This window comes from Tamandua tetradactyla, chromosome 7 (assembly GCF_023851605.1).
Source record: "Tamandua tetradactyla isolate mTamTet1 chromosome 7, mTamTet1.pri, whole genome shotgun sequence".
Lineage (NCBI taxonomy): Eukaryota > Metazoa > Chordata > Mammalia > Pilosa > Myrmecophagidae > Tamandua > Tamandua tetradactyla.
This window is the reverse complement of record NC_135333.1, coordinates 45,896,432-45,911,784: the sequence shown is the minus strand read 5'-3', so window position 1 is coordinate 45,911,784 and position 15,353 is coordinate 45,896,432. Positions and strand designations below refer to the sequence as shown.

The 15,353-nt window shown below is 46.8% G+C and overlaps 2 protein-coding genes across 23 annotated transcripts in view; one reads left to right on the top strand and one right to left on the bottom strand.

Moving 5' to 3' along the window:
* The window catches only part of SBF1 (SET binding factor 1), a 107,882-nt gene extending 92,738 nt beyond the window's left edge, over positions 1–15,144 (top strand). For 7 of the 8 annotated variants that reach the window (XM_077169272.1, XM_077169277.1, XM_077169275.1 and 4 more), the window contains 4 exons: positions 12,464–12,571; positions 12,664–12,875; positions 12,962–13,049; positions 13,124–15,144. In XM_077169272.1, coding sequence (XP_077025387.1) covers positions 12,464–12,571; positions 12,664–12,875; positions 12,962–13,049; positions 13,124–13,354 — 639 coding nt within the window. In that variant the 3' untranslated portion in view covers positions 13,355–15,144. Of the gene's footprint in view, positions 1–12,463; positions 12,572–12,663; positions 12,876–12,961; positions 13,050–13,123 lie in introns of those variants that run through there. The other variant, XR_013179384.1, reaches the window with a different exon arrangement.
* The window catches only part of PPP6R2 (protein phosphatase 6 regulatory subunit 2), a 215,024-nt gene continuing 214,309 nt past the window's right edge, over positions 14,639–15,353 (bottom strand). For all 15 annotated transcript variants that reach the window (XR_013179386.1, XM_077169280.1, XM_077169289.1 and 12 more), the window contains one exon: positions 14,639–15,266. Coding sequence is in view for 14 of the 15 variants with exons in the window: in XM_077169280.1 (XP_077025395.1) it covers positions 15,212–15,266 (55 nt within the window). In the remaining variant the exon portion in view is untranslated. The remainder of the gene's footprint in view (positions 15,267–15,353) is intronic.

Genomic DNA, 15,353 nt, shown 5'->3' with positions numbered 1-15,353 from the left:
TAGGTCCTCGATTTTTGCTCTTCTTGTTTTTTAAGATAGGCATTTAGGGCAATAAATTTCCCTCTCAGTACAACCTTTCCCGCATCCCATAAGTTCTGGTACGTTGTATCTCATTTTCATTCATCTCGACATAGCTGTTGCTTTCTCTAGCAATTTCTTCTTTGACGTACTGGTTGTTTAAGACTGTGTTATTTAATCTCCATATATTTATAAATGTTCTTGTTTTTTGGTGGTTAATGAGATCTGACTTCATCCCATTGTGATCAGAGAAAGTGCTTTGAATAATTTCAGTGTTTTTAAATTTATAAAGACCTGTTTTGTGCCCAGCATATGATCTATCCTGGAGAATGTTCCATGAGCACAGAGAAGATTGTATATCCTTGTGTTTGGGGGTGTAGTGACCTGTATATGTCTGTTAGGTATAATTCATTTATCAAGTTATTTAACTTCTCTATTTCCCTGTTCATCTTCTGTCTGATTGTTCAATCTGTAGAGGAGAGTGGTGTATTTGAAGTCTTCTACTATTATTGTTGAAACATCAGTCGCTCCCTTCAGTTTTGCCACTGTCTGTCTCATGTACTTCGGAGCTCCTTGATTGGGAGCATAAACATTTATTATTATTTTATCTTTTTGATGAATTGATCCTTTAATTAGTATATAGTGTCCTTCTTTGTCTCTTATGATGTCTTTACATTTAAAGTCTATTTTGTCTGATATTAGTGTAGCTACTCCTGCTTTCTTTTGGTTATAGCTTGAGTGAAAAATCTTTTTCCATCCTTTCACTTTCAATCTATTTGTATCCTGTCTAAGATGAGTCTCTTGTAAGCAGTATATAGCTGGATTATGTTTCTTAATCCATTTTTCCAGTCTGTATCTTTTAATTGGTAAGTTTAGTCCGTTAATATTCAAAGTTATTACTGAAAAATTGTTTCTTGATTCCATCATCTTCTCTTTTTAATTTTATATATTAGATCTATATATCTTTTTCCATCTTTCTCTTTGTGTTCTTTAAATTACCCTTACTGGTGCTCTTCAATTCTGTGCCCTCCTCCAGACATCTTGCTCCTTTTTTTTTTTTTTACTTTTTTATTAATTAAAAAACATTACAAGAAACACAAACATTCCCAACACATACACTCAGCAGTTCACAATATCATCACATAGTTGCATATTCATCATCATGATCATTTCCCAGAACATTAGCATCAATTCAGAAAAAGAAATAAAAGACAACAGAAAAATATAACAAAAAGAAAAAAAAAATTTTACATGCCATGCCCCTTACTGATCCCTTTCATTGATCACTAGCATTTCAAACTAAATCTATTTTAACATTTGTTCCCCCTATTATTTATTTTTGTTCCATATGTTCCTCTCATCTGTTGACAAGGTAGATAAAAGGAGCATTAAACACAAGGTTTTCACAGTCACACAGTCACATTGTGAAAGCTGTATCATTATACGATCATCTTCAAGAAACATGGCTACTGGAACACAACTGTACATTTTCAGGCAGTTCCTTCCAGCCTCTCCATTACATCTTGGATAACAAGGTGATATCTACTTAATGCATAAGAATAACCTCCAGGATAACCTCTTGACTCTATTTGGAATCTCTTAGCCATTGACACTTTGTCTCATTTCACTCTTCCCCCTTTTGGTCGAGAAGGTTTTCTCAATCCCTTGATGCTGGGTCTCAGCTCATTCTAGAGTTTTTCTCAATCCCTTGATGCTGAATCTCAGCTCATTCTGGGATTTCTGTCCAACGTTGCCAGGAAGATCCACACCCCCAGTAGTCATGTCCCACGTAGACAGGGGGAGGATGGTGAGTCTGCTTTCTGTGTTGTCTGGAGTGAGAGGCCACATCTGAGCAACAAAAGAGGTTCTCTTGGGGGTGACTCTTAGACTTAATTTTAAGTAGGCTTGACCTATCCCCTGTGGGGTTAAGTTTCATATGAACAAACCCCAAGACTGGTGGCTCAGCCTATAGCTTCGGTTGTCCACACTGCTTGTGCGAATATCAAGAATTCAACTTGGGGAAGTTGAGTTTTCCCCCATTCTCACCATTCCCTGAAGGGGACTTTGCAAATACTTTTCCACTCACTGATCAAATCACTCTGGGATTCATCAGGGCATCACCTGGACAAACCAACAAAATCTCATGTCCTATACAAAGTTCCATGTACTCAAGGTGTTCAGTCAACTATCTACATAAGTTATATTAGGAGATGCACCAGTCAAAGTATAGATTTGTACCAAATAAACATTTTTTGCTTTAGTCTCACACATTAGTTGAAATTTTAAAATATTAAGTACCATCTATTTTCAGCACACTGCAGTAATGACATTCTTTTGTTCTTCCTCATGCAAAAACATTTTTTAAATTTGTACATTTAATCACTATCATTATACACTCTAGGCATTCCTAGATTACACCATCTCAATCTTTATCGTCTATCTTTCTTTGTGATTTCATTTATGCCCCAGCCCTCCTCCCTCTATCATTCTTATATGCAGCTTCATTCAGTGTTTTAACATAATTGTATTACAGTTAGGTAATATTGTGCTGTCCATTTCTGAGTTTTTATATTCAGTCCTGTTGCGCAATCTGTATCCCTTCAGCTCCAGTTACCCAATGTCGCACCCTATTTCTATCTCCTGATGGTCTCTGTTACCAAGGAAATATTCCAAGTTTATTCACTAATGTCAGTTCATATCAGTGAGACCATACAGTATTTGTCCTTTTGTTTCTGGCTAATCACACTCAGCATAATGTCCTTAAGGTCCATTCATGTTGTTACATACTTCATAACTTTATTCTGTCTTACAGCTGCATAATATTCCATCTTATGTAAATGTCACAGTTTGTTTAGCCAACTGTCTGTTGATGGACATTTTGGCTGTTCCCATCTCTTGGTAATTGTTAATAATGCTGCTATATAAACATTGGTGTGTAAATGTCCATTTGTTTCCTTGGCCTCATGTCCTTTAAGTAGAGATAGCATATAGGTGGGTCCTGTTTTTTATTCCATTCTGCCAGACTATGTCTTTTGATTGGAGAGTTTAATCCATTAACATTCAGTGTTACTACTGCATGGGTAGTACTTTCTTCTATTTTGCCTTCTGAATTTTGTATGTCATATCTAATTTTCCTTGTTTTTACCTTTACTGATATTCTTCCTTTCTACACACCTCTCTCTTCTGTCTTTGTATCTGTCTCTAGTGCTCCCTTTAGTATTTCTTGCAGAGCTGGTCTCTTGGTCACAAATTCTCTCAGTGATTTTTTGTCTGAAAATGTTTTAGTTTCTCCCTCATTTTTGAAGGACAATTTTGCTGGATATAGAATTTTTGGTTGGCAGTTTTTCTCCTTTAATAATTTAAATATATCAGCCCACTGTCTTCTTGCCTCCATGGTTTCTGCTGAGAGATCTGTCTTATTGGGCTTCCCTTGTATGTGATGGATTGCTTTTCTCTTGCTGCTTTCAAGATCCTCTCTTTCTCTTTGACCTCTGACATTCTGATTATTAAGTGTCTTGGAGTATGTCTATTTGGATCTGTTCTCTTTGGGGAATGCTGCACTTCTTGGATCTGTAACTTTAAGCCTTTCCTAAGAGTTAGGAAATTTTCAGTGATAATTTCCTCCATTAGTTTTTCTCCTCCTTTTCCCCTCTCTTCTCCTTCTGGGATACCCACAACACGTATATTCATGTGCTTCATATTGTCTTTCAATTACCTGAGTCCCTGCTCATATTTTTCCATTTTTTTCCCTATAGTTTCTGTTTCTTGTCAGATTTCAGATGTTCCGTCCTCCAGTTCAGAAATCCTATGTTCTGTCTCTCGAAATCTACCATTGTAGGTTTCCATTGTTTTTTTTCAACTCTTCTACTGTGTCTTTCATTCCCATAAATTCTGTGATTTGTTTTTTCAGACTTTCAGTTTCTTCTTTTTGTTCATTCCTTGCCTTCTTTATATCCTCCCTCAATTCATTGATTTGGTTTTTGATGAGGTTTTCCATGTCTGTTCGTACATTTGAATTAATTGTTTCAGCTCCTGTATGTCATTTGAATTGTTGGTTTTTCCTTTGACTGGGCCATATCTTCAATTTTCCTAGTGTGATTTGTTATTTTTGGCTGGCATCTAGGCATTTAATTACCTTAATTAGTTTATTCTGGAGATTGCTTTCACTTCTTTTATCTAGGGTTTTCTTGCTGGATGAATTTGTTGTCTATCTGTTCTTTGACATTCCGTTCAGCTTTATCTGGACCTTTAGCTGAAGTTTTGTTTAACAGAGGAGAATTTTTCAGTTCTTGTTTCTTGCCCTGCTTGTGTGGCACCTTCCCCCCCCACACATACACTTAGGAGGGCCTACTTAGATATAGACCCCAGCCAGATTTTCCCAGACTGGCCTCCTATCAGGAGGAAAGAGTCACCTGCATCGGTTTTCCCTGAGGGTGAGACCCAGCAGGTTGAAAGACTTTCCTGTGAAGTCTCTGGACTCTGTTATTCTTATCTTGCCCAGTATGTGACTCTTGTCTGACTGCAGGTCCCACCAGCATAAGATGATGCGGTACCTTTAACTTTGGCAGACTCTCCCTGCTGGTGCTGTGGTGGAGACAGAGGAGAGGTTGTAGGCTGGTTTTAATGGCTTCAAGTTACCAATCCCTGGTGTCTGAATTCCTTGATGGAGGGATTCCACCTGGGTGGGGCTTCACCCCTCCCCTGGGGAAGGCACAGGCTCCAGATAAGCTCCCAAAAGAGCTCACTTCTGCCTGTGCCTGGGGCAGTTGCAGCCTGAAAAGTCCTGCCACTGTATCCAGAGGCAGTCAAGCCTTTGTAGGTAACACAGCCACAAAAACCTCTGTTTCCTTCTCTTTTTTTCCCCCTTTTTCTGTCAGTCCTGCCCCCTTGGCGCTGGGGCAAAAATGAGCAACCTTCGGTTTAATCAGGTTTACCTAAGCTGGGGGCCTATTTTTAGTAGTCAGAATTTGTTAATTAATTCCACAATTGGCATTTGATTGTGCCCACTCACTCCCTGCTGCTGGTAAAGTCCTTTCTTTTCCCCTCTGGGAAGCGGCCTGTGGGGAGGGGCGCTGGCAGCTGCAGCTTTGGGAACTCACGGTTCTGGGGGGTGCTCGCAGCCAGTCCAGCTGGTCCAGACTGGGGTACGCTGTGTGTCTGGTCACTGACATGGCCCCAGGAGCTGTTCTGTACTGTTTCTGGTTATTTATAGTAGTTCTGGAGGATGAACTAAAATGCGCACGTTGTTAAGCCGCCATCTTGACCCGGAAGCCTGTTTTGTATTTTTTCAGCCAGCAGAACTCCTTTTAGTATTTCTTGTAGGGTCAGTCTCTTATTGACAAATTCTTTCAGGACTTCTTTGTCTGTGAAAACTTTAATCTCTCCCTCAGTTTTGAAGGACAGTTTGGCTGGGTACGAATTCTTGGCTGGAAGTCTTTCTCTTTCGGGAGCTTGAATATATCATACCACTGCCTTCTCTCCTCCAGGGTGCTAGTTGAGTAGTCACAACTCAGTCTTATTTGATTTCCCTTGTATGTGGTAGATTGTTTTTCTCTTGCCACTTTCAGGATTTTCTGCTTCTCTTCAATATTTGACAGACTAATTAGTATGTGCTTGGGGAAGGTCTATTTGGATTTATTCTCTTTGGAGTTCATTTGGCTTCTTTGGCTTGTATATTTATGTCCTTTATGAGGGTTGGGAAGTTTTTTCCCGTTATATCCTCAACTACTCCTCCTAGCCCTTTACCCCTCTCTTCTCCTTCTGGGACACCAATGATTCTTATTTTTGTGTGCTTTGTTTTGAGTATCATTTCCCTGAGTTCCCATTCAATGTTTTCCTTCTTTTTTGCCATTTGCTCTTTTGAGTCTTTGCAGTCAGTTATCCTGTCTTCTGTATCACTTTTTCTTTCTTCTATCTCTTCAAATCTGGTGTTGTGTGCCTCTAGTATGTTTTTTATTTGCTCAGCAGAGTCTTTAATCTCTGTGATATCTGATATTTTTCTATTTATTCTTTGAAATTCCTCTTTATGCTCTTCTATGTTTTCTTGATCTCCTTTATGTCATTTGCTCTCCCACTTATTTTATCAAGTAGAGTTCTGTGAACATCTTTGATTAGTTGTTCCAACATCTTTGTGTCTCTTCTGGTGTTTTAATTTGGTCATTAGGCAGGGCTATATCTGTCTGCATTTTGATATGCTTAGTGACCTTCTGCTGTCTTTGTGGCATGTAAAGATCTTGATTGATTTACTTTGGGAGTTGATTTCTTTCAGTAGTCTATGGCCTTGTGTTTGTGGGATGTTTGTACAGTAGAGAGGAGGGCACTGTGTGGGCAGTCACTGCGGTAATTTTATTTCAGGGCAGGAATAGGTGCAGGTTGGAGATGTTATGCTGATGCTTGTGACCGTGGGTGCCCAGTGGCCAGGGAGGATGTAGCTGTGTGCATGCACTGGTCAGGAGGGCGTAACCCTGGTATGCACTGGTCTAAGGCACGGGGTCCTTTGTGTGCATGCATAGAGCTGTGACAGCAGGTCAGCGTTTTGCCTTCATGGATTGGGGGCAGATGTGACCCTGCTGCGCAGGTCAGCACTTTCTCAGAGCTGGGAAGGGAGGGTGAGGGCTGTGCGCATTCATAGTTCTAGGACTGCTGTAAAGTGCAGTTCCCAGAGCTCAATCACGTGATTGGGGGCCCATGAGCATGCATGGGCCCGGGAGTGCCATAAACCGATGTGCAGAGCTCAGGAGGGGCAGAGTGAGGCTGTAGGACACTATGGGCAGGGGGCAGTGGTAGCCTAGGTATGGAGGGTAGTGCCTACAGCCTTGATGTGCTGGCAACAGCCTGCAGGGAACAGGGAGGCAGAGGTAGTGCTTGGGAGGGGTGCAGGAGAGCAGCTCGTTGAGAGCCCCATGTTGTGCAGAAGGCTCTCCCAGGTCAGCTGCACCCCTCCCGAGCACTACCTCCCCCTCCCTGTTCCCTGCTCTTGGGGTGGGAGTATGGGCCAGGTACGTGCACTTGGGGCTGGAGGGCTGCGGGTGCCTGGAACATGGGGAATGGGAGCGGGGCGATAGGGTTCAGGTGCATGGGGTGTGGAGTGAATCGCTGGTCACGGGCTGTGCTGGTGAGGGTAGTGCCCAAAGAACGTGGCCTGGCTTTCTTCCTAGTTCCGGGCTCCCGTCTGTGCACTCCCACGGGCTCCACAGCTACAAGCCAGGCTCCAGGTTTCTTCCTTTCAGTTCCTCAGCCTCCGGAACCTGGGCTACCCCATGTTGTGCAGAAGGCTCTCCCAGGTCAGCTGCACTCCCGAATCACTGCCTCAGTCGCCCTCCTGTCCCTTCTCTAACATTTCCGTGGAGCAGGGCTAATCGAGCTGCTCTATTTGCCCATCTTCTTGGAAGTCTCCCCCATAAATTTTTATATGTTGATTTTTCCTTTTCATTGTCTCAAGATATTTACTGGTTGCTCTTGTGATTTCTCCTTTGACCCACTGATTGTTGAGTGTGTTATGTAACTTTGTACCATGTATTTGTGGATTTTCCATTTTCCTGCTTGTTACTGATTTCCAGCTTCATTCCATTGTGGCCAGAGAAGATGCTTTGTATAGTTTCAGTCTTTATCATTATCATTTTTATGTGTCTTCCTGTGTTTATGTATTTCTGTACTTATGTGTATACACACACAGAGGCAGATATGTGATATGGGTATCATAGGGAATTTTGTTTACAACATTTTTTTGTTTGGTTGGTTTTGGGTCCATGGGCCAGACTCGAACCCAAGTCTCCCACATGGCAGCAAGAATTCTAGCACTGAACCACCCCTGCACCCAGTTTCAGTCTTTTTAAATTTATTGAGACTTGTTTTGTGACCCAGCATGTGCCCTATCCTGGGGAATGATCCGTGAGCACTGTAAAAGAATGTAGATACTGCTGTTTTTGGGTGCAGAGTTAGGCCTTGTTCATTTATTGTATTATTCAAGTCCTCTGTTTTCTTATTGATCTTCAGTCTAGATATCTGTCTATCAATGAGAGTGGTATGTTGAGGTCTCCAGCTATTACTACAGAGGTGTCTGTTTCTCTGCAGTTTTGACAATGTTTGCCTCATGTATTTGGGGGCACTGTGGTTAGGAGCGTAAATATTTATTATTGTTGTATCTTCTGGCTGGACTGCCCCTTTTAGACAAAGTGTCCTTCTTTGTCTCTTGTAGCAGTTTTTGACTTAAAATCTATTTTGTCTGATGTTAGAACGGCTGTCCCAGCTCTATTTTCGTTACCATTTGCATGGAATCTCTTTTCCACCCTTTTACTTTCAACATATTTGTGTCTTTAGGTCTAAAGTAAGTCTCTTGTAAAAATATGGAGTTGGATCATGCTTATTTATCTATTCTGTCAATCTGCATCTTTTAATTGGGGCATTTAATTCAATAACATTCAATGTTATTACTGTTAAGGTAGTGTTTCAGCCATTTTGCCCTTTGGTTTTTATATGTCATTTCTTTTTTGCCTCTCTTCCTTTATTGCATTCTCCTTTTATGTATAGTTGATCTTTGTGATATATCTGATTCCTTTCTTATTTCCATTTCTGTATATTTTTAAAATAGCTTATTTGTGGTACCCTGAGGTAACCTACACCCCCTACAGCTATAACCTACTAATTTGAGAAGATACCAGCTTAGCTTCTAATAGCATGTGTATTCTTTGTTCCCATATCCCTCCGTTTCCCCTCTTTGTTTTCTCCCCACATTACCTGTTTATATTTTGTGTGTCCATTATCAGGAAATATGACACTTTCTTATTCAATCGTATTGTGAGTCTTGCTGCTTTCAGGGTTGTCTCTGGCATCTGGCAGTTGGTTATAATGTGTCTCGGTTTGGATCTCTTAGTGTTTTTCCTAATTGGAGTTTGTGGACATTCTTGAATGGGTATATTCATATTTTTTGGTCAAATCTGGGAAATTTTCAACCATTATTTCTTGAAATATATATTTTTTTCTCTCTGTGATTTTTCCCTGGTGCATATGCTGGCACACTTCATGGTGTCCCACTGGTCCCTTAGGCTCTCTGCACTCTCCTTCATTCTTTTACCTTCTGCTTCTTAGACGGAATAATTTCAGTTATCCTATCTTCAGGTTTGCTGATTCTTCTACCTTCTGAAATTTTCTGGAGAATTCTTCTAGTGAGTTTTTAATTTCAATTATTGTGCTATTAAGCCCTGGAATTTTTTTTTTGGTTCCTTTTTATAATTTCTATATTTATTGATATTCTCACTTTGTTCATATATTGCTTCCTGATTCCCTTTAGTGCTTTGTTCATGTTTTCCTTTGCGTACTGAGCCTGTTTATATTTAGGTCAGTTGATTTAAAGTCTGTGATTGCTGCTTCTAGCATCTGGGCTTCCTTAAGGATGGTTCCTGTCACTTTCTGTTCCTTTGAATGGACCATGTTTTCCTGTTTCTTCATATGCCTTGTGATTTTTTAAAAAATCTGAACATCTCTGAATATTTAATTGTGTTAATTCTGGAAATCAGATTCTTCCCCTCCCCCAGTGATTGCTGGTTTTATTATTATTTTATCTGTTTGGTGGTTTTTCCCCAAAATTCCTGCCATCACTGTGTTCCTTCTTGTCTGTGGTCCCTGAAGTCTCTGTAGCTTCTGTGCTGGCCTCGTTTAGTGCTCAGCCAGCCTGGAGAATTGCTGAGGGTGAGAGCCTTTTTTCTGAGCCTGCATCTTGCCCTGGGCGTGCCTACGGCTTTCTCAATTCCCCCATCCGTGGCCCTCAGAGCCTCATTTCTTTAGGGCATTCCCCTCAGCTTTCCTCTCAGCTGTGTCTCGTGCTGCAGGTCACTGAGATTTGATAAAGTGTTTTTGTAACCAAACCTGCTGCTTGTCGGCCCCAAGTGAGTTCTAGAGCAGGCGAGACAGAGACGGTGCCCTGGGCCAAGTGTAGACAGACTGGGACAGACTCTTCCTCATTTGGAATGAGCTGTGTGCTGCTCCCTGCCGAACTTAGGACCCTGCCGAACTTAGGACCCGGCCTCAGGCTGCCGGTTGCTGCGCTGAGTTACGGGCTGGTAAAAGTGCTGTGAAGTTTGCCTGCTGTTTTTTTTACATTTTTTTATTGTGAATATAACATATTCAAAAAAGTGATAAATTTCAAAGTACATTTTAACAAGTAGTTATAGAACAAATTTCAAAGTCTATTATGGGTTATAGTTCCACAATTTCAGATATTTCCTTCTAGCTGCTCTAAGACAAGTGAGACTAAAAGAAATATCAATATAGTGATTCAGCAGTAATACTTGTTTGTTAAATCCTATCTTCTCTGTTATACTCCTCCTTCTCCTTTAATTCTTCTTCCATTCTTTAGCAGTATTTGGGCTCTGCCCATTAACTTTTACATATTGGAAATGGCTGTCAATAATATGGGATAGGGGGATAGAATTAGTTGATGCTCTGGAGAGGCTGGCCCCTCTAGGTTTCAGGACTTATCTGGTCCTGGGACCCATGTGGAGATTGTAGGTTTCTGGAAAGTTACCCTAGTGCATGGAACCTTTGTAGAATCTCGGATAGAGCCCTGGGTGTTGTTTAGGGTTTTCAGGAATGCTGTCTTGCTGTTTCTAAGTTGCCTTTTTGTTGGTTCCTTGTTTATTTGGTTGTTGTAACCTATGACTGTTTTCCGGAATTCTGAGAAACTTGCTGTGGTTGTTAGATTCAGTTGTCAACTTGGCCAGGCGAAGGTACCTAGTTCTGTTGCTGCGGACATGAGCCAATGGTACGTGAACCTCATCTGTTGCTGATTACATAAGCAGTCGGCTAGAAGGCATGCCTGTTGTAATGATGTTTGATCTAATTGGCTGGTGCTTAAATGAGGGAGCTCAATGTAGCACAGCCCAAGCAGCTCAGCATATCTCATCTCAGCACTCGCAGCTCAGCCCAGACCTTTGGAGATGCAGAAAGAAATCACCCTGGGGAAAGTTGTTGGAACCCAGAGGCCTGGAGAGAAGACCAGCAGGGACCATCCTGTGCCTTCCCATGTAAAAAATAACCTCAGTTGAAAGTTAGCTGCCTTTCCTCTGAAGAACTAATGCAATAAATCCCCTTTTATTAAAAGCCAATCCATCTCTGGTATGTTGCATTCCAGCAGCTAGCAAACTAGGACACTTGCTTCTGAGTTCCTCCTTGTTTTTCAGTGTTTCTGGGGGTACACAGGAACCTGCAGCTTTGTTCCCTGCTCTCATGTCAGTGTCAGTCCAAGCAAAGTCATTTTGGGAGTGGTGCCTTTTGGCTTGGAGTTAGGGTGTCGTGTTCCTGCCTTTCTTGGGGCTTGGACTTGTCTAATCCTGTTTAGGCTGAGTTCTCGGCATCGAGACCCACAGGAGCAGTTAAGCCGTGGGGCTTGGTGGGCAGAAGCCACCTTGTGGGCCCAGCCCGGCCAGTGCACTTGGTCTTCCCCTGCAGAGCTTCTCTCCATGTTTTCTGTTTCACGGGGGTTGTGCAGACGATCCAGCCTGCTGTTTGCAGGAGGAGCGCCCAAGTCTGAGGACCCGATGTCAAGCACATGGCACATGGTGGAGTGTGGTGCCTACGTCTCTCCTCTTGTCCTCTCCCACGTGGCCAGAGGCTCCAGCACTGTGTCTGCCCCTGTTTTAAGATTTTTGGAGACAGTGGGGACCAGCTTGAACCAAGTCCTTCCTCTGGAGACCTGGTGTCCTGCTGGGGAGAAGGACAAGGAGCAGGTGTGGAGGTGCAGGATGGCATGAGGGTGCCCATTCAGCCGGGTGGTTGTTCTTGCAGGAGTTGGGGTGCAGGGGCACTCTCCTGCACGCTGCCCCCAGGGCCTGCCTTCCTGGCCCCCCCGTCTGCTGAGAACCCCAGGACAGTGTGCTGTCACTGCTCCGTCCCTGGCCTAGACCCGGCTACTGCCCATCCCTCCTGTCCTTAGAGGTGCTGGCTCTGGTTCTTCAGAACGGTTGTTTCTGGTGGTAAACCTGCCATTTTAACCATGTTCACGTGCATGACCCAGTGACATTAATTACCTTTGCAGAGTTGTGTCCCATCACTTTCTCCCACCCTTCAGACTTCTCATCACCCCAGAGAGAATCCCCCACCTCGGCCCCTCTTCCTTGTAGCCTGCACTCTACTTCCTAACACTGAATTGGTCTATTTTCAGTATTTCATATAAGGGGAGTCATCCAGGACTTGTCCTTTCGTGCTGTAGAGTTTTTAAAAATGAAACTGTCTCAAGTGGAAGGCTGGGGTCTCCTCCTGCAGGAGGGGGTCACAAGCCTGGCCAAACCCTCTGCTCCTGCTCCATGCAGCCAAGTGGGGAGATTGTCCATCCAGGGCCAAATGGGTGAAATGTCCACTTGGCTGTCTATGCCCCCCAACCCCGGCTGCTGACCTCTGCCCCAGCCCAGCCCCTACCCCCTTCCCTGACCGAGCACGTCCCTCCCCCTAGGAGCTGCAGCGGCTGGAAACCGAGCTGGGCCGGCCCCCTGAGCGCTGGAAGGACACCTGGGACCGGGTGAAGGCTACCCAGCGCCTCGAAGGCCGGACAGATAGGCATGTGAGTGGGAGTGGGGCAGGGAGGGGATCCGGAGAGGGGCCGATAGGTTGCGGCCTGGTGGGGGCCTCTCTCTGATGCTGCCCCCCCTCCAGGGTACCCCCAGCTCCCTCCTGGCGTCCAGTGCGCTGCACCCCCGCCGCTCTCTTGGCATCTACCTGCGGGAGGGGCCGGTGGGCTCCACGCTGAGCCTCAGCCTGGACAGTGACCAGAGTGGCGGCTCCTCGGCGTCCAGCTCCCGCCAGGCTGCCCGGCGCAGCACCAGTACCCTCTACAGCCAGTTCCAGACAGCCGAGAGCGAGAACCGGTGGGCTGGGGCTGGGGCCTGGGACTGGGGGCTGGGGACTGGGGGTCCGGGGGTGGAGGGGCTGGGCTGACGGCGGCTGGCCGCAGGTCCTATGAGGGCACGCTGTACAAGAAGGGGGCCTTCATGAAGCCCTGGAAGGCCCGCTGGTTCGTACTGGACAAGACCAAGCACCAGGTAGGCTGTGCCCAGGCAGGGCGGGTGCGGGTGTGGGGGGATGGGCCTTCGCCGCTGATGCCCTTTCCCGCCAGCTGCGCTACTACGACCACCGCGTGGACACAGAATGCAAGGGTGTCATCGACCTGGCTGAAGTGGAGTCTGTCACGCCTGGCACCCCCACCATGGGCGCTCCCAAGACCGTGGGTGAGAAGGCCTTCTTTGACGTGAAGACAACGCGCCGTGTTTACAACTTCTGTGCCCAGGACGCGCCCTCAGCCCAGCAGTGGGTGGACCGCATCCAAGGGTGTCTGTCGGATGCCTGAGCGCCCTGGCCTGCCTTTTCAGTCGCCACAGGCCACAAGGGGGGCAGGGCCACCCTGGCCATGTTTACAGGCCCTGCCTAGCAGTATTGAGGCCCAGCCCTGACCCTGACTCCCAGCCCTGCAGCCTTGGCCCAACCCCAACCCCGGCCCCTGACCCCTGATCCCAGCCCAGCGCTAACTTATTGGCTGCGTCTGGGGGTGGCCGAGGTCCAGGCTGCTGGGGCTTGTAAATAGGCCCCGCCCATCTGTAAAGGCCGCTGGCCTCATGGTCAGTGCCGCCATCCCCAGAACAAGTCCATAAAAAGAACTAACAGCGCGGCTCGGCTGCTGTGTCGCCCACACCCTCTGCGCCGAGCTGCTCTGTGATCTGTGCCAGGCCCTGGGGGGCAGGGGCCGAGTCCTGTGCTGACTTTCCGGGAGGGGCTTCATCAGACCCCCTCAGAGGCCTTGGGGCCGGCACTGCCTGAGAGGAAGACCCCTCTCCACTCAGGGAACCCCAGGGCGAGGCGCGCTCACCCGTGAAGCTGCAGAGGCTGCATCCAGTGGCCAGGAAGGGTAGATGTGGACAGTAGGTGAGGGTCTGAGACCAGGAGTGTTGAAGCCCAGAGCATTGGGGCCCTGCCTGGGGTCCTGAGAGGAGGTGGGGTTGGTTCCAGCTGAAGGGCCATCTCTAAATGCCTCACTCTTGGTGCCGTATACCCACCACCTCTCCACCCGCCTGTGCTGTTGAGACGCAAGGCCTGGACCACACACGGTGCTGCACAGCAAGTGGGGGCAGTGGAGTTGGGGGCATGGGCACTGCAAAGACCCAGAGTCCCCAGGAATGAATGGCCACTGGTGTTCGGGCAGGGTTGGGGTGGACGCCCCAGTGGCCTGCCCAGAGAGGGTTTGCAGGCCCAGTCGCAAACCACAGATGGGACGAGGGGAGGTGGGACGAGGGGAGGTCAGGTTCCTGACTTTTTTGTACCTCCTCCCTCAAGCCGGGTGCTTGGATGTGGCACGGCTATGTGTGGGGTTCAGAGCAAGGACCGAGGGGCAATCAGGGAGGTCAGGAGCCATGGCCATCCCAGGAAAGGCCGCACAGGTCAGCAGACCAGGGGCTGAGGCCAAGGGACTGGGTGGGCCTTTTGCCTTCCTGTGGTTACAACCCCCCAGCATGGCCTTCCCAGGCACATGCTGTCTCAGCTGCATGTGGACAGGGTCTGGGGGCGAGCACTCGACCATGCTCCCTTGGTGAACTTTGCCTCCTGCCTGTGTCCCAGCCTTGCACACCACACACATCTGTTGGGTAAAACGATGGCCAGTTTATTGGAGGTTGGGGGGCCCTGTCAGGATATCAGCACATGGGAAATGGACTCGGCCTACAGCCAGCCCTCTTCTGGCCCCAGGACCACACTGGGAGGACCCTGCTGGTGCCGCCTCCCCCTGCCCCCCGACCTCTGTCTTTAAGGCAGTCGATGGGGGATCCACCTGTGCCACCAGCTTCTGGGGCATGGGGGCTGAGCCCATTTGGTTCATTTTGGCCCCTTGTGCGGGCTGGGGGCTCTGTCCTGGCAGGGTGGGTGCGCAGTGCCAGTGTGGCTCTTCCTGCCCCCGTTAAGAAGCAGATGCCCTGGTGCCTCCAAGCCAGTCCAGTGCTCCAAGTCCTTGCAGCTTCAGGCCGTATTGCTGTGTGTGGAGTGGCCCTCGGGGCGGCAGGAAGGACGCGGCTGGGACCGTGTGATGGCACCCGACCGCCAGCTTCACCAATGCAGCATTTATTTTAAAATAAAATAAAATTTAAAAAGAAATTGCATCACCAGGTAGTTTTCTTGACTGAGGGAGGCAGCCGGACAGCTGCGTTGTGGTCTGGCGGCATCAGATGGGGCCATTGGCAGCGGCGGTGGCTGCCAGCAACGGGGCTTCTGCCAGCCTGTGGGAGAGGGGGCGCCTGCTCATCCGGGGGGCTCACCAGGCCACTCCCAAGAGGGCCAGCAGGGCACACCAGGCCGGCCTGCTC